The sequence below is a fragment of the Pleurodeles waltl genome, chromosome 12 (genome assembly GCF_031143425.1).
Source record: "Pleurodeles waltl isolate 20211129_DDA chromosome 12, aPleWal1.hap1.20221129, whole genome shotgun sequence".
Classification (NCBI taxonomy): Eukaryota; Metazoa; Chordata; class Amphibia; order Caudata; family Salamandridae; genus Pleurodeles; species Pleurodeles waltl.
In genome coordinates, this window is record NC_090451.1 from 691,709,710 (window position 1) to 691,735,113 (window position 25,404).

The 25,404-nt window shown below is 49.9% G+C and overlaps 1 protein-coding gene across 1 annotated transcript in view; it reads right to left on the bottom strand.

Annotated features, from left to right (window-relative positions):
• The window catches only part of GIGYF1 (GRB10 interacting GYF protein 1), a 656,843-nt gene that overhangs the window by 275,122 nt on the left and 356,317 nt on the right, over nt 1-25,404 (bottom strand). The window contains exon 16 of the mRNA XM_069215543.1: nt 11,375-11,541. Coding sequence (XP_069071644.1) covers nt 11,375-11,541 — 167 coding nt within the window. The remainder of the gene's footprint in view (nt 1-11,374; nt 11,542-25,404) is intronic.

A 25,404-nucleotide genomic window follows, 5' to 3' on the forward strand; every position in this document is an offset into this window, starting at 1 on the left:
TTCGACGTCTTACTCACGGTTTGTGTATCGTCGAATCCTTCGGAGTCTGAGTCTTGGATCGAGAAGGTACCTTCCTCTTCCTGTTCCTCGAACTCCCGTCGGGCTGTCGGTGCGGACGCCATTTGAAGTCTTCTGGCTCGACGGTCTCGGAGTGTTTTTCGGGACCGGAACGCACGACAGGCCTCGCAGGTGTCTTCGCTGTGCTCAGGTGACAGGCACAGGTTGCAGACCAAGTGTTGGTCTGTGTAGGGGTATTTATTGTGGCATTTGGGGCAGAAACGGAACGGGGTCCGTTCCATCGGCGTTCTTCAGCACGCGGTCGGGCCGACCAGGCCCCGACGGAGGATCGAAAAACTACCCCGAAGGGCACCGGAGCTCTTCGATCTTCGATGCGGTGTTGAATCTAAGTATGCCGATCCCGAACGCAACAATACCGACGAAAATCTTCCGAAATTAACTATTTTTTCTGTTCCGAAACTCGGAGCGACAGGAACACGTCCGAACCCGATGGCGGAAAAAAAACAATCGAGGATGGAGTCGACGCCCATGCGCAATGGAGACAAAAGGAGGAGTCACTCGGTCCCGTGACTCGAAAGACTTCTTCGAAGAAAAACAACTTGTAACACTCCGGCCCAACACCAGATGGCGAGCTATTGCAGAACATGCGTATCTACAGCGACAGATGCCATCGAACCATATATTTTTCTATACAAAACCTATTGGCTGGATTTGTCTCTGAGTGTGTACCTCATTTATTGTCTATGTGTATGTACAACAAATGCTTAACACTACTCCTTAGATAAGCCTACTGCTCGACCACACTACCACAAAATAGAGCATTAGTATTATCTCTTTTTACCACTATTTTACCTCTAAGGGGAACCCTTGGACTCTGTGCATGCTATTCCTTACTTTGAAATAGCACATACAGAGCCAACTTCCTACAGTCTCCCATTGACTCCTATTACAAACCCAACGCTTGTTTGAACACTGCACCCGGCCACCCCCGCGCTGCTGAGGGTGTACTTTCTGTGTGGACTTGTGTCCCCCCCCCCCGGTGCCCTACAAAACCCCCCTGGTCTGCCCTCCGAAGACGCGGGTACTTACCTGCTGGCAGACTGGAACCGGGGCACCCCCTTCTCCATTGAAGCCTATGCGTTTTGGGCACCACTTTGAACTCTGCACCTGACCAGCCCTGAGCTGCTGGTGTGGTAACTTTGGGGTTGCTCTGAACCCCCAACGGTGGGCTACCTTGGACCCAAATCTGAACCCCGTAGGTGGTTTACTTACCTGCCAGAACTAACAATTACTTACCTCCCCTAGGAACTGTGAAAATTGCACTAAGTGTCTAGTTTTAAAATAGCTATATGTGTTTTATTTGAAAAGTATATATGCTATTGTGATTATTCAAAGTTCCTAAAGTACTTACCTGCAATACCTTTCATACAAAGTATTACATGTAGAATTTGAACCTGTGGTTCTTAAAATAAACTAAGAAAATATATTTTTCTATACAAAAACCTATTGGCCTGGAATTGTCTCGATGTGTGTTCCTCATTTATTGCCTGTGTGTATGTACAACAAATGCTTAACACTACTCCTTTGATAAGCCTACTGCTCGACCACACTACCAAAAAATAGAGCATTAGTATTATCTCTTTTTGCCACTATCTTACCTCTAAGGGGAACCCTTGGACTCTGTGCATACTATTCCTTACTTTGAAATAGTGCATACAGAGCCAACTTCCTACAGCCTCTTTGCGTAATAGGCTCATGTGAGACGGATTGCATTTGGTTGGCGTCAAGTGAGGAGGAGGTTGTCGGAAAAGAAGAGAGTACCCATTCTCGACAATGTTGAATACCCATTTGTCTTTTGTTATGCCACGCCACTCGTGAATGAACGCTGTGATACTCTCTCTCTCAACCCCCCCCCCCCCCTCAAACCGGAGTGGTGCACGGTGCTAAGGGAAGCAAGTCCTCATTGTTTTGCTGGAGTTTTGGGTGTGGACTGCTGTGGTCTGCTTGACCCTCGGTCTCTCGTGGCCTTACGAGATTGGAAAAGTGGGCGTCCTTGCCTCTGCTATGGCCTCTGGGACCAATGAGGGGTTTGAACCCTCTGCTGAAAAGGGCGCCTGTCGTAAGGTCTATATCTTCGCCTTAAGTCAATTTTTCTCTCCAGGCCCACTGCTCTCATAGTGTCCACTTCCGTCTTCATACGCGCCATCTCCTCATCTGTATGGGTTCCAAAAAGCGAGTTCCTGTTGAACAGAAGGTTCAGGATACGCTGCTGCGCTTCCTGCTTCAATCCTGTCAGTCTCAACCAGGAAGACCTTCTTGCACAAACCCCATGCGCATAACCATGTGCAGCTAAGTCTGCCCCATCTGCTGCTGCGCTGATGAACTGATTGGAGACCAGAGACCCCTCCTGAAGGATCTCCCGAAAATCCTGCCTAGGCAATTTTTCTGCGAACCTGCTCAGTGAGTCCCAGAGTGAACGGTCATATCTGCCTAGGAGTGCGGAAGTGCTGGAGACCTTCATCATGGAAGCTGCCGTGTCACACATCTTCCTCCCCAGAGAGTCTAGGTGTCTACTCTCCTTGTCTGGTGGAACCGTGGAGGGCGATGCCACTGAGTGGCTTCCGGGCTGCGGCCAATATGAGTCCGGCGGTGGATCCGTCCTGAGAAACAAAGGATCTTGTCCAGGTGCTTTATATTTCTTCAAGATCCTAGCAGAAGGTGTCCATGGTTGGTTGTAACAGATCAGGCACTAGCGGTAGCAACTTCTTTGAAACCGCCTTATGTTGCAGGGTTTCAAAGATGACGGATGAGGAGGTTGAAGGTTCTGGGACCTCTATGTTTAGTTTTTGTGCTCCCCTGAGAAGCACCTCGTTAAAGGTTGTGATATCGTCCACCGGGGAAACTCTAGCTGGTGGAGAATCCGTTAAGTTCGGGGAGTACTGTCTTTGAGAGGACCCCGACGATGACCAAGAGGGAGGCCTTCTGCGATGGTGTGACCGTGACCTAGATCGTCTGTGGGAGCGTGACCTGCTCAGAGATGCTGTAGCAGAGCGTCGAGGCCTCTTGGTCGACTGGTGAGACGCAGAACGAGCTCGTCCTGCCCGCGCTATTGACAGATGGTGTTCTCGGGAGAGAGGCAGAAGGAGAGTACATCCTCAAATACTGCGAGTCTGGGGAGGCAGTCGTTCTATTAAGGCTCTCCAACCACCTTGGTGACAAGTTGATGGGCGAGACATGCCCAGACGATGCAGCTCTCGACCGAGATGAACCACTTCTTATGGAGACCACCGGAGATGGAGTGGTCTTATCCGCCGGCGGAAGCCGATGCTCTGCTCCTTGCAAAAAAGGCAAAGCCTGTGTCGACGTCGACAGCTGCAACGACTAAGGGAGTGCCGTAGGTTGTTCTGGTCTCAACGTCGAGCGCCTCGATGGTGACCGGCGATCCCTTGACCACGACCTGCTCGACGTCATGTGCCTCGCCATCGAGTGGTGGGTCGTCGACGGCGGATGTCTTCGTTCTCGCCGTTGAGGCGATTTCAACGTCGTTTCCTTTCACATCGATGGGTGCGAGGCCTTCAGCGGCGAATGGGCACGCCGGTGATGGCTCGACGTCAATCGGTGGGTTGCAGTCGATGGAGATCTGCTCCTGCGGTGGCCATGTTCTGCCGACGTCGAATCCTTCGACGTCGGTCGGGTCGCCGTCGACAGCGATCTATGACGGTGTGATGGTGGCAGCGATGACGTCAACAGGGAACAAACAGGTATCTTCCTACCTGCTGACGTCGATCTAGCCTGTCTCTCCTGAGAATGGCTTGTTGGCTGCCTGGGTAGCCTGATCTTCTCCCTGTCCTTCAGAGTCCTTTTTGACATATTCTTGCAGTGTATGGAAGTGTCAGGGCAGTGACTCGGAGGCAAGCACACAATACAGAGTGTATGTGGATCTGACTGGGCCTTCTTCCCACAGGAAGGGCACTTCACAAAAAGAGAAGGCATTTTTCAGTCAGGAAAAAACTTCTAGACTCAGACAAAGGTGTTAGATGTCGAGTGAAAGCAGAAAAAACGCTGTTTTGAAGTATTTTTCTGAAAAAAACTCAGAAAAACTGAGAGCTCAATGCTCCAGGATCCTCTCAGAAGAAGCCGGAAAAAAGAACTGACCTAACTGTGAACCAACTGTCACCTCTCCTTCGCCCCTAAGGCATGGTGGGATACTGGAGGTGATCAGGGTCTTAAAGGCACGGTGCCAGAATTTGTATGGTTCTCCTGTGTTAACCTGCATGCACCCTATTGCCTAAGAATGCTCCATTGTTTTCAATGTAGTTTTTTCTCTGATGTTACTACTGCTTAATTCCCTAGGCCCAGTTATGGGGCTTCGGAGAATATTTTCTCTTATTGTAATTTTGAAAAGGACTGTTTAAAAAAAAAAAAAAAACTCCATAGAAATAAAGCATTTTAGCCTGTTTATGAGTATAGACTGCATTCCTGTTTTACACATGTATATATGAGTTTAGTATGAAAATTTGTCTACTAAAAATGCTATGTATATTTTTTCCTGCATTTTCATATTTTATATGTGTGTATTTTATATATGCTCTGGGGTCCCCACACAAGGGCGGGAATATTCAATGTTTATGACTATTGATGAGGATCCCCTGGAAGAGAAAGAGTATATGATCTGGGAGTCTGTCAATTATTAACTCCACAATTCCATAATGGCTACTCTGAAATCTGGGAAGTTTGGCATCAAACTTCTCAGCACAATAAATACACTCATGCCAGTGTGGGATTTATTGTAAAAATACACCCATAGGGCATCTTAGAGATGCCCCTGAATACCAGTCCGACTCCTAGTGCTAGGCTGATCAGTTTCTGCCAGCCTGCCACAACCAGACGAGTTTCTGGCCACATGGGTTGAGTGCCTTTGTCACTCTGTGGCCAGGAACAAAGTCTGCACTGGGTAGAGGTGCTTTTCACCTCCCCCTGCAGGAACTGTAACACCTGGCGGTGAGCCTCAAAGGTTCATGCCTGTTACAGCACCCCAGGACATCCCAGCTAGTGGAGATGCCCGCCCCTCCAGACACAGCCCCCACTTTTGGCGGCAAGGCCAGAGGAGATAATGAGGAAAACAGGGAGAAGTCACCTACCAGTCAGGACAGCTCTTAAGGTGCCCTGAGCTGAGGTGTCCCTTGCCTTTAGAAATCCTCCATCTTGAGTTTGGAGGATTCCCCCAATAGGAATAGGGATGCCCCCCCCCCCCTCCCCCTCCCTTCAGGAAGGAGGCACAAAGAGGGTGTAGCCACCCACATGGACAGTAGCCTACACACACCCCTATATTGAGTATTCAGGGGTGACCCTGAACCCAGGAAATCAGGTTCCTGCAACCTGAAGAAAGAAGGACTGCTGACCTGAAAGCCCCGCAGAGATGACAGAGACCAACTGACTTTGCCCCAGCCCTACCAGCCTGTCTCCAGACTCAACTTGCACATCAACGTATCCAGCGGGACCAGCAACCTCAGAGGACTCCCCTACACCTAAAGGATCAAGAAATTCCCGAGAACAGCAGCAAGTTTCAGAAACTGCAACAACTTTCCAACTTTGAAACAACTTTAAAGAGACTCTCACTTCCAACCAGAAGCGTGAGTCTTCACACTCTGCACCTGAACCTCCCAGCTCAAGTCCAGAACAAAAAATGCCGCAGAGAGGACTCCCAGGCGACTCCAACGGTGTGGACACCCGGAGTCGACCCCCCTGCACCCCCACAGCGACGCCTGCAGAGAGGACCCAGAGGCTCCCCCTGACTGCGACTGCCTGGTAACAAAGGAACCCGACGCCTGGACCAAGCACTGCATCCGCAGCCCCCAGGACCGAGAGGAACCACCTACCAGTGCAGGAGTGACTAGCAGGCGGCCCTCATCCTAGCCCAGTTGGTGAATGTCCCGAGAAGCCCCCCCCCCCCATGCCCTGCCTGCATCACCTAAGTGATCCCCGAGTACCTCCATTGCTTTCAATAGCAAACCCGACGCCTACTTTGCCTACTGCACCTGGCCGTTTGTGGAATTCAGGGCCCTTCCCAGCGGACCCCGAGGAAACCAGCAGGAAAGAGGATGAAGGGTGACCCAAGCCGAGGCTACCCAAAAGACAGTACCTACACCAGGGACCTTAGGGTGGCACAACATATGCTGCAGCCCTTAGGGACCTTCCCTAGTCACAGGGCCCTTGGTACCACTGGTACCTTTTACAACGGACTTATCTGTGTGCCAGGGGTGTGCCTATTGTGGAAACAATGGTACATTTTAGGTGAAAACACAGGTACTGGGGCCTAGTTTGCAGGGTCCCAGCACACTTCTCAGTCAAGTCAGCATCAGTATCAGGCAAAAAGTAGGGGGTAACTGCAACAGGGAGCCATTTCCTTACACTCCTTCACTCTAAGGGAGATTCCTTCTTGTGCAGGCTGAAGAATTGCTATCTTCTGAGAATGCACAGCCGGGGAAATGTTGCAAAGCTGGCAGAAGCCGTGGAAAGTTGCCTAAGAGTCTTCTTCGTGGGTTGCAGGTCTCTGGAGGGTCCAGTTGTGGTTCCAATGGCCAGATGTTTAAGTGGAGATTGCAGAGGAATCTTGCTGGAGTCTTGCACGCAGGAACTGAGGACCTACCCAAGAGAGACCCTAAATAGCCCTGAAAGTGAGATTGGTCACCTAGCCAGGTAAGCACCTATCAGGATGGGGCTCTGACATCACCTGCCTGGCCACTCAGATGCTCCCACAGTTCCCTGCCAACCTAGGAAACATGGCTGAACCCATGGACCCTCTGGAGGAGCTCTGAGCACCACACCCCTGGGGTGGTGATGGACAGGGGAGTGGTCAGTCCCCTTTCCCTTGTCCTGTTTCCCGCCAGAGCAGGGACTGGGGGTCCCTGAACTGGTGTGGACTGGTTTATGCACAGAGGGCACCAAATGTGCCCTTCAAAGCAAAACCAGTGGCTTTGTGAGGCTACCCCTTCCAAACTTCCCAGATTACAGTGAAGCCATTATGGAGCTGTGGAGTTCATGTTTGACAAACTCCCATACCATTTACTCTTATGGCTACTGTAAGGAAATTCCTCCTTGGCATGGTTACCCCCTGACTTTTTGCCTTTGCTGATGCTATGTTTTGAATTGAAAGTGTGCTGAGGCCTGCTAACCAGGCCCCAGCACCAGTGTTCTTTCCCTAACCTGTACTTTTGAATCCACAATTGGCACACCCTGGCATCCAGGTAAGTCCCTTATAACTGGTACCCCTGGTACCAAGGGCTCGGATGCCAGGGAAGGTCTCTAAGGGCTGCAGCATATCTTATGCCACCCTGGGGACCCCTCACTCAGCACAGACACACTGCTTGCCAGCTTGTGTGTGCTGGTGAGGACAAAACGAGTAAGTCAACATGGCACTCCCCTCAGGGTGCCATGCCAACCTCACACTGCCTATGCAGTATAGATAAGTCACCCCTCTAGCAGGCCTTACAGCCCTAAGGCAGGGTGCACTATACCATAGGTGAGGGCACCAGTGCATGAGCACTGTGCCCCTACAGTGTCTAAGCCAAACCTTAGACATTGTAAGTGCAGGGTAGCCATAAGAGTATATGGTCTGGGAGTCTGTCAAACACGAACTCCACAGCACCATAATGGCTACTCTGAAAACTGGGAAGTTTGGTATCAAACTTCTCAGCACAATAAATGCACACTGATGCCAGTGTACATTTTATTGTAAACTACACCCCAGAGGGCACCTTAGAGGTGCCCCCTGAAACTTTAACCAACTACCTGTGTAGGCTGACTGGTTCTAGCAGCCTGCCACACTCGAGACATGTTGCTGGCCCCGTGGGGAGAGTGCCTTTGTCACTCTGAGGCCAGTAACAAAGCCTGCACTGGGTGGAGATGCTAACACCTCCCCCAGGCAGGAGCTGTAACACCTGGCGGTGAGCCTCAAAGGCTCACCCCCTTTGTTCCAGCACCGCAGGGCACTCCAGCTAGTGGAGTTGCCCGCCCCCTCCGGCCACGGCCCCACTTTTGGCGGCAAGGCCAGAGGAAATAATGAGAATAACAAGGAGGAGTCACTGGCCAGTCAGGACAGCCCCTAAGGTGTCCTGTGCTGAAGTGGCTCTAACTTTTAGAAATCCTCCATCTTGCAGATGGAGGATTCCCCCAATAGGGCTAGGATTGTGACCCCCTCCCCTTGGGAGGAGGCACAAAGAGGGTGTACCCACCCTCAGGGCTAGTAGCCATTGGCTACTAACCCCCCAGACCTAAACAAGCCCTTAAATTTAGTATTTAAGGGCTCCCCTGAACCTAAGAATTTAGATTCCTGCAACTTACAAGAAGAAGAGGACTGCTGAGCTGAAAACCCCTGCAGAAGAAGAAAGAAGACACCAACTGCTTTGGCCCCAGTCCTACCAGCCTGTCTCCTGCCTTCTAAAGAAACCTGCTCCAGCGACGCATTCCCAAGGACCAGCGACTTCTGAATCCTTAGAGGACTGCCCTGTTTCAAGAAAGACTAGAAACTCCTGAGGACAGCGGCCCTGTTCCAAAAAGACTGCAACTTTGTTTCAGAGGAGCAGATTTAAAGACCCCTGCAATCCCCGCAAGAAGCGTGAGACTTGCAACACTGCACCCGGCGACCCCGACTCGACTGGTGGAGAAACAACGCTACAGGGAGGACCCTCCGGCGTTTCCAAGACTGAGTAACCAAAGTTGTCCCCCCTAAGCCCTCACAGCGACGCCTGCAGAGGGAATCCCGAGGCTCCCCCTGACCGCAACTGCCTGACTCTAAAATCCCGACGGCTGGAAAAGACCCTGCGCACCCGCAGCCCCCAGCACCTGAAGGATCGAAACTCCAGTGCAGGAGTGACCCCCAGGAGGCCCTCTCCCTTGCCCAGGTGGTGGCTACCCCAAGGATCCCCCCCCTTGCCTGCCTGCACCGCTGAAGAGACCCCTTGGTCTCCCATTGACTCCCATTGGAAACCCGACGCTAGTTTGCACACTGCACCCGGCCGCCCCCGCGCTGCTGAGGGTGTACTTTCTGTGTGGACTTGTGTCCCCCCCGGTGCCCTACAAAACCCCCCTGGTCTGCCCTCCGAAGATGCGGGTACTTACCTGCTGGCAGACTGGAACCGGGGCACCCCCTTCTCTCCATTGACGCCTATGTGTTTTGGGCACCTCTTTGACCTCTGCACCTGACCGGCCCTGAGCTTCTGGTGTGGTAACTTTGGGGTTGCTCTGAACCCCCAACGGTGGGCTACCTTGGACCCAAAACTGAACCCTGTAGGTGGGTTACTTACCTGCAAAAACTAACAATACTTTACCTCCCCCAGGAACTGTGAAAATTGCACTGTGTCCACTTTTAAAACAGCTATTTGTGTTTTATGTGAAAAGTATATATGCTACTGTAATTATTCAAAGTTCCTAAAGTACTTACCTGCAATACCTTTCAAATAAGATATTACATGTAGAATTTGAACCTGTGGTTCTTAAAATAAACTAAGAAAATATATTTTTCTATAACAAAACCTATTGGCTGGATTTGTCTCTGAGTGTGTGTACCTCATTTATTGCCTGTGTGTATGTACAACAAATGCTTAACACTACTCCTTTGATAAGCCTACTGCTCGACCACACTACCACAAAATAGAGCATTAGTATTATCTCTTTTTGCCACTATCTTACCTCTAAGGGGAACCCTTGGACTCTGTGCATGCTATTCCTTACTTTGAAATAGCACATACAGAGCCAACTTCCTACAGCTACCCTACACTTACAATGTCTAAGGTTTTGCTTAGACACTGTAGGGGCATAGTGCTAATGCAAGTATGCCCTCACCTGTGGTCTAGTGCACCCTGCCTTAGGGCTGTTAGGCCTGCTGGAGGGGTGACTTACCTATGCCACAGGCAGTGTGAGGTGGGCATTGCACTCTGAGGGGAGTGTCATGCCGACTTACTCATTTTCTCTCTGCCAGCACACACAAGCTGAGAGGCAGTGTGCTTGTGCTGAGTGAGGAGTCCCCAGGGTGGCTTAAGACATGCTGCAGCCCTTAGAGACCTTCCCTAGCATCATGACCCTTGGTACCAGGGGTACCAGTTACAAGGGACTTCATTGAGTGCCAGGGTTGTGCCAATTGAGGAGACAAAGGCACAGTTCAGGGAAAGAACACTGATGCTGGGGCCTGGTTAGCAGGGTCCCAGCACACTTTCAAATCATAACTTGGCACCAGCAAAGGCAAAAAGTTAGAGGGTAAACTGCCAAGGAGGCATTTCCTTACAAGAACCAAAACAATTGAGGAAAAAATTGACTATTTCTTCTGCCTAAACCTTGCTGCTCAGTGCCACAGGTACCCTGGATTGAGCTGAGGGTTCAACAGATGAAACCTACAGGTCCAAAAGGGGTGTGTTGAGTATTACACGATGTGGTCACTCTATCACACCATATAATACACTCATTTTCCTCACAGTTCTGAGTCTCTAAACACTGACCTTCCAAATCCTGCATGGTTCATCCATGTTAGGGACACTCTTGCTGCTGTCAATTATGGAGCTAACTCCCTACAGTGGGGTGTGGGGGTCACTAGGATGACCCATTCATAGTGAAACTCCGCATACCCAGCAGTAAAAAGATGGCATACCTCCAGCGTATTCAAAGACTGTCTAGTTCACTACAGCAAAAAGGGCAGATCAAAAAAGTACATAAGGTAGAGCAGTATAGCTTTTTCAAGCCATGAGAATTCCTGTGCCCCAATAAGATGCCAGGCAGATAGTTCTACAAAAGGAATTATTATGAAGATATATATGTTGGAATTTCAATCTGAGGGTGCATTCAACAGAAAAAACGAATCCTGGAACCTATTGATGTAACTACCAGGGCATAGCAATACAATTTAGAATATGGAGAAATAAGTGCAATTTTAAAATTACTATTATGGATCTATCTGCAATGTGGCAACAAAAACAGTAATATGACAAATTAAAAATGCAGAATGGCTATCCTTGCAATGATTTTCTGAGTCGATCCTGCCCTTATGATAAAGGCTCACAGGATATCAAGCGCTTCTGTATACTTGGGTCAACACTGAACTTAACTGTCCCTGTGTTACCACCTCACACCCATGTTGTTGGTCGGAGGAAACAATGAATACTGGTGGCATTCCACTGAAACTAGCTAGTCCTAAAGGTTACATGCTATCACTTCATGATACATTTAGGAATGAGCGAGTTCACTATCATGTGTAGAAGTCAAATAACATGAGTGGTAGACTGATCAGTATGTAGCAAGGATGCTCACAGAAATAATGATCTCATATTGTTTTAGGTAGAAGATGCTCAAGAGGAGAGCCCCTTACCAGCAGCGGTGGTGGTGATGGTCCAGGAGCAAAAGGCACTCTTCCCCACATTTTAATAACTTCACCAAGGGGCTGGAAGCCCTCGTCACAGCCTCTCTTGACATGAAGAGTCATGGCAAAATACCCAGCTTGGAACCACTCCGCCATCTCCTGTGTTGTGAAAGGACCTGTAAAGGAGGGACAGTAGTAGAGGGAGATTTTGAAAACCATTGTTTCGAAGCACCTAAAATAATCTGCCATAAAACGTTTTAAGCCTAGCTTACCACTTCCTCTCTGCAGTCATTAACGGTAAAATATTGGTCAAATGCAGGATCCCGGATCACACATTTTTCAAACAATTACCTGTCATCACTAAACAGGTTATACTAATACAGCCATGCCATGCATCTTCCTGCCTTAAGAGTGTCGGGTCCATATAACTGCAACTTTCCCTTCACAAAGTATTTATTTTGACTTCAGAAAATATCTAAAATAGTTTGTGAGACACGCAGATAGACAGCAACAGGGCATCATGGCACTAGTGGAGGACACTGAACAGAAAAGGCAGGGTTAGAAATTAAACCAATAGTGTAGGAAGTTGGCTCTGTATGCACTATTTCAAAGTAAGGAACAGTATGCACAGAGTCCAAGGGTTCCCCTTAGAGGTAAGATAGTGGCAAAAAGAGAATACTAATGCTCTATTTTGTGGTGGTGTGGTCGACCAGTAGGCTTATTAAAGGAGTAGTGTTAAGCATTTGTTGTATGTAGGAAGTTGGCTCTGTATGTGCTATTTCAAAGTAAGGAATAGCATGCACAGAGTCCAAGGGTTCCCCTTAGCGGTAAAATAGTGGTAAAAAGAGATAATACTAATGCTCTATTTTGTGGTAGTGTGGTCGAGCAGTAGGCTTATCCAAGGAGTAGTGTTAAGCATTTGTTGTACATACACATAGACAATAAATGAGGTACACACACTCCGAGACAAATCCAGCCAATAGGTTTTGTTATAGAAAAATATCTTTTCTTAGTTTATTTTAAGAACCACAGGTTCAAATTTAACATGTAATATCTTGTTTGAAAGGTATTGCAGGTAAGTACATTAGGAACTTTGAATCATTTCAATTGCATGTATACTTTTCAAGTTATTCACAAATAGCTATTTTAAAAGTGGACACTTAGTGCAATTTTCACAGTTCCTGGGGGAGGTAAGTTTTTGTTAGTTTTACCAGGTAAGTAAGACACTTACAGGGTTCAGTTCTTGGTCCAAGGTAGCCCACCGTTGGGGGTTCAGAGCAACCCCAAAGTTACCACACCAGCAGCTCAGGGCCGGTCAGGTGCAGAGTTCAAAGTGGTGCCCAAAACGCATAGGCTCCAATGGAGAGAAGGGGGTGCCCCGGTTCCAGTCTGCCAGCAGGTAAGTACCCGCGTCCTCGGGGGGCAGACCAGGGGGGTTTTGTAGGGCACCGGGGGGGGGGGACACAAGCCCACACAGAAATTTCACCCTCAGCGGCGCGGGGGCGGCCGGGTGCAGTGTTAGAACAAGCGTCGGGTTCGCAATGGAAGTCAATGAGAGATCAAGGGATCTCTTCAGCGCTGCAGGCAGGCAAGGGGTGGCTTCCTCGGGGAAACCTCCACTTGGGCAAGGGAGAGGGACTCCTGGGGGTCACTTCTGCAGTGAAAGTCCGGTCCTTCAGGTCCTGGGGGCTGCGGGTGCAGGGTCTTTTCCAGGCGTCGGGACTTAGGTTTCAGAGAGTCGCGGTCAGGGGAAGCCTCGGGATTCCCTCTGCAGGCGGCGCTGTGGGGGCTCAGGGGGGACAGGTTTTGGTACTCACAGTCGTAGAGTAGTCCGGGGGTCCTCCCTGAGGTGTTGGTTCTCCACTAGTCGAGTCGGGGTCGCCGGGTGCAGTGTTGCAAGTCTCACGCTTCTTGCGGGGAGATTGCAGGGTTCTTTAAAGCTGCTCCTTTGGATAAAGTTGCAGTCTTTTTGGAGCAGGTCCGCTGTCCTCGGGAGTTTCTTGTCGTCGTCGAAGCAGGGCAGTCCTCAGAGGATGCAGAGGTCGCTGGTCCCTTTGGAAGGCGTCGCTGGAGCAGAGTTCTTTGGAAGGCAGGAGACAGGCCGGTGAGTTTCTGGAGCCAAGGCAGTTGTCTTCTGGTCTTCCTCTGCAGGGGTTTTCAGCTAGGCAGTCCTTGTTGTTGCAGGAATCTAGTTTCTAGGTTCAGGGAGAGCCCTTAAATACTAAATTTAAGGGCGTGTTTAGGTCTGGGGGGTTAGTAGCCAATGGCTACTAGCCCTGAGGGTGAGTACACCCTCTTTGTGCCTCCTCCCAAGGGGAGGGGGTCACATCCCTAATCCTATTGGGGGAATCCTCCATCTGCAAGATGGAGGATTTCTAAAAGTTAGAGTCACCTCAGCTCAGGACACCTTAGGGGCTGTCCTGACTGGCCAGTGACTCCTCCTTGTTATTCTCATTATTTTCTCCGGCCTTGCCGCCAAAAGTGGGGGCCGGGGCCGGAGGGGGCGGGCAACTCCACTAGCTGGAGTGTCCTGCGGTGCTGTGACAAAGGGGTGAGCCTTTGAGGCTCACCGCCAGGTGTTACAGCTCCTGCCTGGGGGAGGTGTTAGCATCTCCACCCAGTGCAGGCTTTGTTACTGGCCGCAGAGTGACAAAAGCACTCTCCCCATGGGGCCACCAACATATCTCTAGTGTGGCAGGCTGCTGGAACCAGTCAGCCTACACAGATAGTCGGTTAAGTTTCAGGGGGCACCTCTAAGGTGCCCTCTGTGGTGTATTTTACAATAAAATGTACACTGGCATCAGTGTGCATTTATTGTGCTGAGAAGTTTGATACCAAACTTCCCAGTTTTCAGTGTAGCCATTATGGTGCTGTGGAGTTCGTGTAAAACAGATTCCCAGACCATATACTCTTATGGTTACCCTGCACTTACAATGTCTAAGGTGTTGCTTAGACACTGTAGGGGCACAGTGCTCATGCACTGGTACCCTCACCTATGGTATAGTGCACCCTGCCTTAGGGCTGTAAGGCCTGCTAGAGGGGTGTCTTACCTATACTGCATAGGCAGTGAGAGGCTGGCATGGCACCTTGAGGGGAGTGCCATGTCGACTTACTCATTTTGTTCTCACTAGCACACACAAGCTGGTAAGCAGTGTGTCTGTGCTGGGTGAGGGGTCTCTAGGGTGGCATAATACATGCTGCAGCCCTTAGAGACCTTACCTGGCATCAGGGCCCTTGGTACCAGAGGTCCCAGTTAGAAGGGACTTATCTGGATGCCAGGGTGTGCCAATTGTGGAATCAAAAGTACAGGTTAGGGAAAGAACACTGGTGCTGGGGCCTGGTTAGCAGGCCTCAGCACACTTTCAATTCAAAACATAGCATCAGCAAAGGCAAAAAGTCAGGGGGTAATGATGCCAAGGAGGCATTTCCTTACACAACCCCCCCCCCAAACGAAAGAGGATGAGACTAACCTTTCCCAAGAGAGTCTTCATTTTCTAAGTGGAAGAACCTGGAAAGGCCATCTGCATTGGCATGGGCAGTCCCAGGTCTGTGTTCCACTATAAAGTCCATTCCCTGTAGGGAGATGGACCACCTCAACAGTTTTGGATTTTCACCTTTCATTTGCATCAGCCATCTGAGAGGTATGTGGTCAGTCTGAACTAGGAAGTGAGTACCAAAGAGGTATGGTCTCAGCTTCTTCAGGGACCAAACCACAGCAAAGGCCTCCCTCTCAATGGCACTCCAACGCTGCTCCCTGGGGAGTAACCTCCTGCTAATGAAAGCAACAGGCTGGTCAAGGCCATCATCATTTGTTTGAGACAAAACTGCCCCTATCCCATGTTCAGAGGCATCTGTTTGCACAATGAACTGCTTGGAGTAATCTGGAGCTTTTAGAACTGGTGCTGTGCACATAGCTTGTTTCAGGGTGTCAAAGGCCTGTTGGCATTCTACAGTCCAGTTTACTTTCTTGGGCATTTTCTTGGAGGTGAGTTCTGTGAGGGCTGTCACAATGGATCCATATCCCTTCACAAACCTCCTGTAGTACCCAGTCAAGCCAAGGAATGCCCTGACTTGAGTCTGGGTTTTTGGAGCTGCCCAGTTGTAAGGAAAAGCCTCCTTGGCATGGTTGCCCCCTGACTTTTTGCCTTTGCTGATGCTATGTTTACAATTGAAAGTGTGCTGAGGCCTGCTAACCAGGCCCCAGCACCAGTGTTCTTTCCCTAACCTGTACTTTTGTATCCACAATTGGCAGACCCTGGCATCCAGATAAGTCCCTTGTAACTGGTACTTCTAGTACCAAGGGCCCTGATGCCAAGGAAGGTCTCTAAGGGCTGCAGCATGTCTTATGCCACCCTGGAGACCTCTCACTCAGCACAGACATACTGCTTGCCAGCTTCTGTGTGCTAGTGAGGACAAAACGAGTAAGTCGACATGGCACTCCCCTCAGGGTGCCATGCCAGCCTCTCACTGCCTATGCAGTATAGGTAAGACACCCCTCTAGCAGGCCTTACAGCCCTAAGGCAGGGTGCACTATACCATAGGTGAGGGTACCAGTGCATGAGCACTGTACCCCTACAGTGTCTAAACAAAACCTTAGACATTGTAAGTGCAGGGTAGCCATAAGAGTATATGGTCTGGGAGTCTGTTTTACACGAACTCCACAGCACCATAATGGCTACACTGAAAACTGGGAAGTTTGGTATCAAACTTCTCGGCACAATAAATGCACACTGATGCCAGTGTACATTTTATTGCAAAATACACCCCAGAGGGCACCTTAGAGGTGCCCCCTGAAACTTAACCGACTATCTGTGTAGGCTGACTAGTTCCAGCAGCCTGCCACACTAGAGACATGTTGCTGGCCCCATGGGGAGAGTGCCTTTGTCACTCTGAGGCCAGTAACAAAGCCTGCACTGGGTGGAGATGCTAACACCTCCCCCAGGCAGGAGCTGTAACACCTGGCGGTGAGCCTCAAAGGCTCACCCCTTTGTCACAGCACCGCAGGACACTCCAGCTTAGTGGAGTTGCCCGCCCCCTCCGGCCCCGGCCCCCACTTTTGTCGGCAAGGCCGGAGAAAATAATGAGAACAACAAGGAGGAGTCACTGGCCAGTCAGGACAGCCCCTAAGGTGTCCTGAGCTGAGGTGACTAACTTTTAGAAATCCTCCATCTTGCAGATGGAGGATTCCCCCAATAGGGTTAGGATTGTGACCCCCTCCCCTTGGGAGGAGGCACAAAGAGGGTGTACCCACCCTCAGGGCTAGTAGCCATTGGCTACTAACCCCCCAGACCTAAACACGCCCTTAAATTTAGTATTTAAGGGCTACCCTGAACCCTAGAAAATTAGATTCCTGCAACAACAAGAAGAAGGACTGCCTAGCTGAAAACCCCTGCAGAGGAAGACCAGAAGACAACAACTGCCTTGGCTCCAGAAACTCACCGGCCTGTCTCCTGCCTTCCAAAGAACTCTGCTCCAGCGACGCCTTCCAAAGGGACCAGCGACCTCTGAATCCTCTGAGGACTGCCCTGCTTCGACGACGACAAGAAACTCCCGAGGACAGCGGACCTGCTCCAAAAAGACTGCAACTTTGTTTCAAGAAGCAGCTTTAAAGAACCCTGCAACTCCCCGCAAGAAGCGTGAGATTTGCAACACTGCACCCGGCGACCCCGACTCGGCTGGTGGAGAACCAACACCTCAGGGAGGACCCCCGGACTACTCTACGACTGTGAGTACCAAAACCTGTCCCCCCTGAGCCCCCACAGCGCCGCCTGCAGAGGGAATCCCGAGGCTTCCCCTGACCGCGACTCTCTGAAACCTAAGTCCCGACACCTGGAAAAGACCCTGCACCCGCAGCCCCCAGGACCTGAAGGACCGGACTTTCACTGCAGAAGTGACCCCCAGGAGTCCCTCTCCCTTGCCCAAGTGGAGGTTTCCCCGAGGAAGCCCCCCCTTGCCTGCCTGCAGCGCTGAAGAGATCCCTTGATCTCTCATTGACTTCCATTGCGAACCCGACGCTTGTTCTAACACTGCACCCGGCCGCCCCCGCGCCGCTGAGGGTGAAATTTCTGTGTGGGCTTGTGTCCTCCCCGGTGCCCTACAAAACCCCCCTGGTCTGCCCTCCGAAGACGCGGGTACTTACCTGCAAGCAGACCGGAACCGGGGCACCCCCTTCTCTCCATTGAAGCCTATGCGTTTTGGGCACCACTTTGAACTCTGCACCTGACCGGCCCTGAGCTGCTGGTGTGGTAACTTTGGGGTTGCTCTGAACCCCCAACGGTGGGCTACCTTGGACCAAGAACTGAACCCTGTAAGTGTCTTACTTACCTGGTAAAACTAACAAAAACTTACCTCCCCCAGGAACTGTGGAAATTGCACTAAGTGTCCACTTTTGAAATAGCTATTTGTGAGTAACTTGAAAAGTATACATGCAATTGAAATGATTCAAAGTTCCTAATGTACTTACCTGCAATACCTTTCAAACAAGATATTACATGTTAAATTTGAACCTGTGGTTCTTAAAATAAACTAAGAAAAGATATTTATCTATAACAAAACCTATTGGCTGGATTTGTCTCGGAGTGTGTGTACCTCATTTATTGTCTATGTGTATGTACAACAAATGCTTAACACTACTCCTTGGATAAGCCTACTGCTCGACCACACTACCACAAAATAGAGCATTAGTATTATCTATTTTTACCACTATTTTACCTCTAAGGGGAACCCTTGGACTCTGTGCATGCTATTCCTTACTTTGAAATAGCACATACAGAGCCAACTTCCTACAAGGGTCACCGCCAGGTGTTACAGTTCCTGCAGGGGAGGTGTGAAGCACCTCCACCCAGTACAGGCTTGGTTCCTGGTCACAGAGTGCACAAAGGCACTCACCCCATGTGGCCAGAAACTAGTCTGTAAGTGGCAGGCTGGCAGAAACTGGTGAGCCTAGCACTAGTAGTTGGGCTGGTATACAGGGGGCATCTCTAAGATGCCTTTTGTGTGTATTTCTCAATAAATCCCACACTGGCATCAGTGTGGGTTTATTGTGCTGAGACGTTTGATACCAAACTTCCCAGTATTCAGTGCAGCCATTATGGAACTGTGGAGTTCGTGTTTGACAAACCCCCATACCATATACTCTTTATGGCTACTCTGCACTTACAATGTCTAAGAACTGGCTTACACACTGTAGGGGCATAGTGCTCATGCAGCTATGCCCTCACCTGTGGTACAGCGCACCCTGCCTTAGGGCTGTAAGGCCTGCTAGAGGGGAGACTTACGTAAGCCACAGGCAGTGGTGGGGGTTGCGGGTATGGCACTCTGAAGGGACTGCCATGTCGACTTAGTCATTTTCTCCCCACCAGCACACACAAGCTGTGAGGCAGTGCGCATGTGCTGAGTAAGGGGTCCCCAGGGTGGCATAATACATGCTGCAGCCCTTAGAAACCTTCCCTGGCCACAGGGCCCTTGGTACCAGAGGTACCATTTACAAGGGACTTATCTGTGTGCCAGGGCTGTTCCAATTGTGGAGACAAAGTTACAGTTTAGAGGAAGAACACTGGTGCCTTGTTAGCAGGGTTCCAGCACATTTTCAATCATAACTAGCATCAACAAAACGCTAAAAGTTAGGGGGTAACTATGCCAACAGTGGCATTTTCCTACAACCCCTCCCCAAAATAAAACAAAAGAGGATGAGACTAACCTTTCCCAAGAGAGTCTTCATTTCTAAGTGGAAGAACCTGGAAAGGCCATCAGCATTGGCATGGGCAGTCCCCGGTCTGTGTTCCACTACAAAGTCCATACCCTGTAGGGATATGGACCACCTCAAAAGTTTAGGGTTGTCGCCTTTCACCTGCATAAGCCATCTGAGAGGTCTGTGGTCAGTTCGAACTATAAAGTGAGTACCAAAGAGGTACGGTCTCAGCTTCTTCAGGGACCAAACCACAGCAAAGACCTCCCTCTCAATGGCAATCCAACGCTCCTCCCTGGGGAGTAACCTCCTTCTAATAAAAGCAACAGGCTGGTCAAAGCTATCATCACTGGGTTGGGATAGGACTGCTCCTATCCCATGTTCAGAGGCATCAGTCTGCACAATGAATTGCTTAGAATAATCTGGAGCTTTCAAAACTGGTGCTGAACACAGCTTCTTTCATTCAGTTTCCAAAGGCCTTTTGACAGTCCAAGGTCCAGTTAACCTTCCAGGGCATTTTCTTGGAGGTAAGTTCTGTGAGGGTAGTCACTATGGATCCATATCCCTTCACAAATCATCCTATAGTAGGCAGTCAAGCCAAGGAATGCCCTGACTTGAGTCTGGGTTTTTGGAGCAAGGTGTCCCAAGTAAATCACTGTACCCTGCTGTAAAGAAATGGCTCCCTGTTGCAGTTACCCCCCACTTTTTGCCTGATACTGATGCTGACTTGACTGAGAAGTGTGCTGGGACCCTGCTAACCAGGCCCCAGCACCAGTGTTCCTTCACCTAAAATGTACCATTGTATCCACAATTGGCACACCCTGGCATTCAGATAAGTCCCTTGTAACTGGTACTTCTAGTACCAAGGGCCCTGATGCCAAGAAAGGTCTCTAAGGGCTGCAGCATGTCTTATGCCACCCTAGAGACCCCTCACTCAGCACAGACACACTGCTTACAAGCCTGTGTGTGCTAGTGAGAACAAAATGAGTAAGTCGACATGGCACTCCCCTCAGGGTGCCATGCCAGCCTCTCACTGCCTATGCAGTATAGGTAAGACACCCCTCTAGCAGGCCTTACAGCCCTAAGGCAGGGTGCACTATACCATAGGTGAGGGTACCAGTGCATGAGCACTGTGCCCCTACCGTGTCTAAACAAAACCTTAGACATTGTAAGTGCAGGGTAGCCATAAGAGTATATGGTCTGGGAGTCTGTTTTACACGAACTCCACAGCACCATAATGGCTACACTGAAAACTGGGAAGTTTGGTATCAAACTTCTCAGCACAATAAATGCACACTGAAGCCAGTGTACATTTTATTGTAAAATACACCACAGAGGGCACCTTAGAGGTGCCCCCTGAAACTTAACCAACTATCTGTGTAGGCTGACTGGTTCCAGCAGCCTGCCACACTAGAGACATGTTGCTGGCCCCATGGGGAGAGTGCCTTTGTCACTCTGAGGCCAGTAACAAAGCCTGCACTGGGTGGAGATGCTAACACCTCCCCCAGGCAGGAGCTGTGACACCTGGCGGTGAGCCTCAAAGGCTCACCCCTTTGTCACAGCCCAGCAGGGCACTCCAGCTTAGTGGAGTTGCCCGCCCCCTCCGGCCACGGCCCCCACTTTTGGCGGCAAGGCTGGAGGGAACAAAGAAAGCAACAAGGAGGAGTCACTGGCCAGTCAGGACAGCCCCTAAGGTGTCCTGAGCTGAGGTGACTCTGACTTTTAGAAATCCTCCATCTTGCAGATGGAGGATTCCCCCAATAGGGTTAGGATTGTGACCCCCTCCCCTTGGGAGGAGGCACAAAGAGGGTGTACCCACCCTCAGGGCTAGTAGCCATTGGCTACTAACCCCCCAGACCTAAACACGCCCTTAAATTTAGTATTTAAGGGCTACCCTGAACCCTAGAAAATTAGATTCCTGCAACTACAAGAAGAAGGACTACCTAGCTGAAAACCCCTGCAGCGGAAGACCAGAAGACGACAACTGCCTTGGCTCCAGAAACTCACCGGCCTGTCTCCTGCCTTCCAAAGATCCTGCTCCAGCGACGCCTTCCAAAGGGACCAGCGACCTCGACATCCTCTGAGGACTGCCCCTGCTTCGAAAAGACAAGAAACTCCCGAGGACAGCGGACCTGCTCCAAGAAAAGCTGCAACTTTGTTTCCAGCAGCTTTAAAGAACCCTGCAAGCTCCCCGCAAGAAGCGTGAGACTTGCAACACTGCACCCGGCGACCCCGACTCGGCTGGTGGAGATCCGACACCTCAGGCGGGACCCCAGGACTACTCTGATACTGTGAGTACCAAAACCTGTCCCCCCTGAGCCCCCACAGCGCCGCCTGCAGAGGGAATCCCGAGGCTTCCCCTGACCGCGACTCTTTGAATCCTAAGTCCCGACGCCTGGGAGAGACCCTGCACCCGCAGCCCCCAGGACCTGAAGGACCGGACTTTCACTGGAGGAGCGACCCCCAGGAGTCCCTCTCCCTTGACCAAGTGGAGGTTTCCCCGAGGAACCCCCCCCTTTGCCTGCCTGCAGCGCTGAAGAGATCCCTAGATCTCCCATTGACTTCCATTACAAACCCGACGCTTGTTTCTACACTGCACCCGGCCGCCCCCGCGCTGCTGAGGGTGAAATTTCTGTGTGGGCTTGTGTCCCCCCCGGTGCCCTACAAAACCCCCCTGGTCTGCCCTCCGAAGACGCGGGTACTTACCTGCAAGCAGACCGGAACCGGGGCACCCCCTTCTCTCCATTCTAGCCTATGTGTTTTGGGCACCACTTTGAACTCTGCACCTGACCGGCCCTGAGCTGCTGGTGTGGTGACTTTGGGGTTGCTCTGAACCCCCAACGGTGGGCTACCTTGGACCAAGAACTAAGCCCTGTAAGTGTCTTACTTACCTGGTTAACCTAACAAATACTTACCTCCCCTAGGAACTGTGAAAATTGCACTAAGTGTCCACTTTTAAAACAGCTATTTGTGAATAACTTGAAAAGTATACATGCAATTTTGATGATTTGAAGTTCCTAAAGTACTTACCTGCAATACCTTTCGAATGAGATATTACATGTAGAATTTGAACCTGTGGTTCTTAAAATAAACTAAGAAAAGATATTTTTCTATATAAAAACCTATTGGCTGGATTTGTCCCTGAGTGTGTGTACCTCATTTATTGTCTATGTGTATGTACAACAAATGCTTAACACTACTCCTTGGATAAGCCTACTGCTCGACCACACTACCACAAAATAGAGCATTAGTATTATCTCTTTTTGCCACTATCTTACCTCTAAGGGGAACCCTTGGACTCTGTGCATGCTATTCCTTACTTTGAAATAGCACATACAGAGCCAACTTCCTACACCTGCCCTATCTGACATTTGGATGACTTGATAGAGAGGTCTGCTGCTTGCAGGGCTTGCAAAACCTTTTTCAGGTGGATCAGGTGATCCTGCCAGGGGAGCTAAAGACAGCAATATCATCTAGATATGCTGCACTAAAGGACTCCAAGCCAGCAAGGACATGATTCCCCAACCTTTGGAAGGTGGCAGGGGCATTCTTTAATCCAAAGGGCATAACAGTAAACTGATAATGCCCATCAGGTGTGGAGAATGCTGTCTTTTCTTTTGCTCCAGGTGCCATTTTGATTTGCCAGTACCCTGCTGTCAAGTCAAAGGTACTTAATTATCTGGCAGCACCTAGTTTGTCAATTAATTAATCTGCCCTTGGAATGGGATGGATATCTGTCTTGGTGACAGAGTTGAGCATTCTGTAGTCCACACAAAACCTAATCTCTCTCTCTTTCCATCCTTGGTTTGAGGACCAAGACCACTGCGCTAGCCCAGGGACTGTCAGAGTGCTCAATCAATCCCAATTCCAGCATCTTGTGGATTCCACTTTGATGCTTTCCTTGACTTGGTCAGGCTTTTATTCTTGACAGGTAAACTGTCTCGACATCATGGGTATACAGGTGTGTCCGACCAGGGGTCAAAGAAAAGATCTCAGCAAACTGCTGGAGGACTTGCCTGCATTCAGTTTGCTGTTAGCCAGAGAGGGTGTCTGAATAGATCACTCCATCTACTGACCCATCCCTTAGGGTCAAGGGAGAAGAGGTCAAGGAGAGGTTCACTCTCTGCTTCCCGATCCTCATCAGTAACCATCAACATGGTTAGGTCTTCCCTGTCATTTTAGAGTTTAAGGCGATTAACATGGATCACCATCTTTGGTGTCCTGCTAGTACCCAGGTCCACTGAGTGACCTGGCCCTTGTTTTCAAGCACTGGGTAAGGCCCACTCCATTTGTCCTGGAGTGCCCTGGGAGCCCCAGGCTCCAGAACAGACTTTCTACCCTGGCTGAAATTCAACCATTGCAGCTTTTTGGTCATACCACATCTTCTGGAGTTGTTGGCTGGCCTCTAGGTTTTTGCTTGCCTTTCCATGTACTCTGCCATCCTGGAGCGGAGGCCTAGTACATAGTCCACTACATCTTGTTTACGCTCTTGGAGAGGGCTCTCCCAGCCTTCTTTTACTAGTGACAGTGGTCCCCTTACAGGATGGCCAACCAGAAGCTCAAAGGGGGAAAACTCTACTCCCTTCTGTGGCACCTCTCTGTAGGTGAAAACTAGGCATGGCAATGAAAATGTCACTTACCCAGTGTACATCTGTTCGTGGCATCAGTCGCTGGAGATTCACATGTTCTGCATAGCTCGCCATCTGGTGTTGGGTCGGAGTGTTACAAGTTGTTTTTCTTCGAAGAAGTCTTTCGAGTCACGGGACCGAGTGACTCCTCCTTCTGTCTCCATTGCGCATGGGCGTCGACTCCATCTTCGATTGTTTTCCCCGCAGAGGGTGAGGTAGGAGTTGTGTTGTAGTAATAGTGCCCATGCAATGGAGTGACTAAGTATGTACCTATTTAAGGTTAAAATAATATATACAAATGTACAAAGTTGAAGCTAACTTCCGAACTGCTACAGGCTCCCGGGGAGGTGGGTGGGCACATGTGAATCTCCAGCGACTGATGCCACGAACAGATGTACACTGGGTAAGTGACATTTTCAGTTCGATGGCATCTGTCGCTGTAGATACACATGTTCTGCATAGACTAGTAAGCAGTTATCTCCCCAAAAGCAGTGGCTCAGCCTGTAGGAATGGAAGTTGTTTGAAATAATGTTCTTAACACGGCTTGACCTACTGTGGCTTGCTGTGCGGATAACACGTCTACACAGTAGTGCTTGGTGAATGTGTGTGGCGTAGACCATGTGGCTGCCTTACAGATTTCTTGCATTGGGATGTTTCCTAGAAAGGCCATGGTAGCACCTTTTTTTCTGGTTGAGTGTGCCCTTGGTGTAATGGGCAGTTGTCGTTTTGCTTTAAGGTAGCAGATTTGGATGCATTTAACTATCCATCTGGCTATACCTTGTTTTGATATTGGGTTTCCTGCATGAGGTTTTTGGAATGCAATAAATAGTTGTTTAGTCTTTCTGATGTTTTTCGTTCTGTCAATGTAGTACATTAATGCTCTTTTGACATCTAATGTATGTAGTGCCCTCTCAGCTACGGAATCTGGCTGTGGGAAGAACACTGGTAGTTCCACTGTTTGATTTAGGTGGAACGGTGAAATAACCTTTGGTAAAAATTTAGGATTAGTGTAAGGAAATGCCTCCTTGGCATGGTTGCCCCCTGACTTTTTGCCTTTGCTGATGCTATGTTTACAATTGAAAGTGTGCTGAGGCCTGCTAACCAGGCCCCAGCACCAGTGTTCTTTCCCTAACCTGTACTTTTGTATCCACAATTGGCAGACCCTGGCATCCAGATAAGTCCCTTGTAACTGGTACTTCTAGTACCAAGGGCCCTGATGCCAAGGAAGGTCTCTAAGGGCTGCAGCATGTCTTATGCCACCCTGGAGACCTCTCACTCAGCACAGACACACTGCTTGCCAGCTTGTGTGTGCTAGTGAGGACAAAACGAGTAAGTCGACATGGCACTCCCCTCAGGGTGCCATGCCAGCCTCTCACTGCCTATGCAGTATAGGTAAGACACCCCTCTAGCAGGCCTTACAGCCCTAAGGCAGGGTGCACTATACCATAGGTGAGGGTACCAGTGCATGAGCATGGTACCCCTACAGTGTCTAAACAAAACCTTAGACATTGTAAGTGCAGGGTAGCCATAAGAGTATATGGTCTGGGAGTCTGTCAAACACGAACTCCACAGCACCATAATGGCTACACTGAAAACTGGGAAGTTTGGTATCAAACTTCTCAGCACAATAAATGCACACTGATGCCAGTGTACATTTTATTGCAAAATACACCCCAGAGGGCACCTTAGAGGTGCCCCCTGAAACTTAACCGACTGTCTGTGTA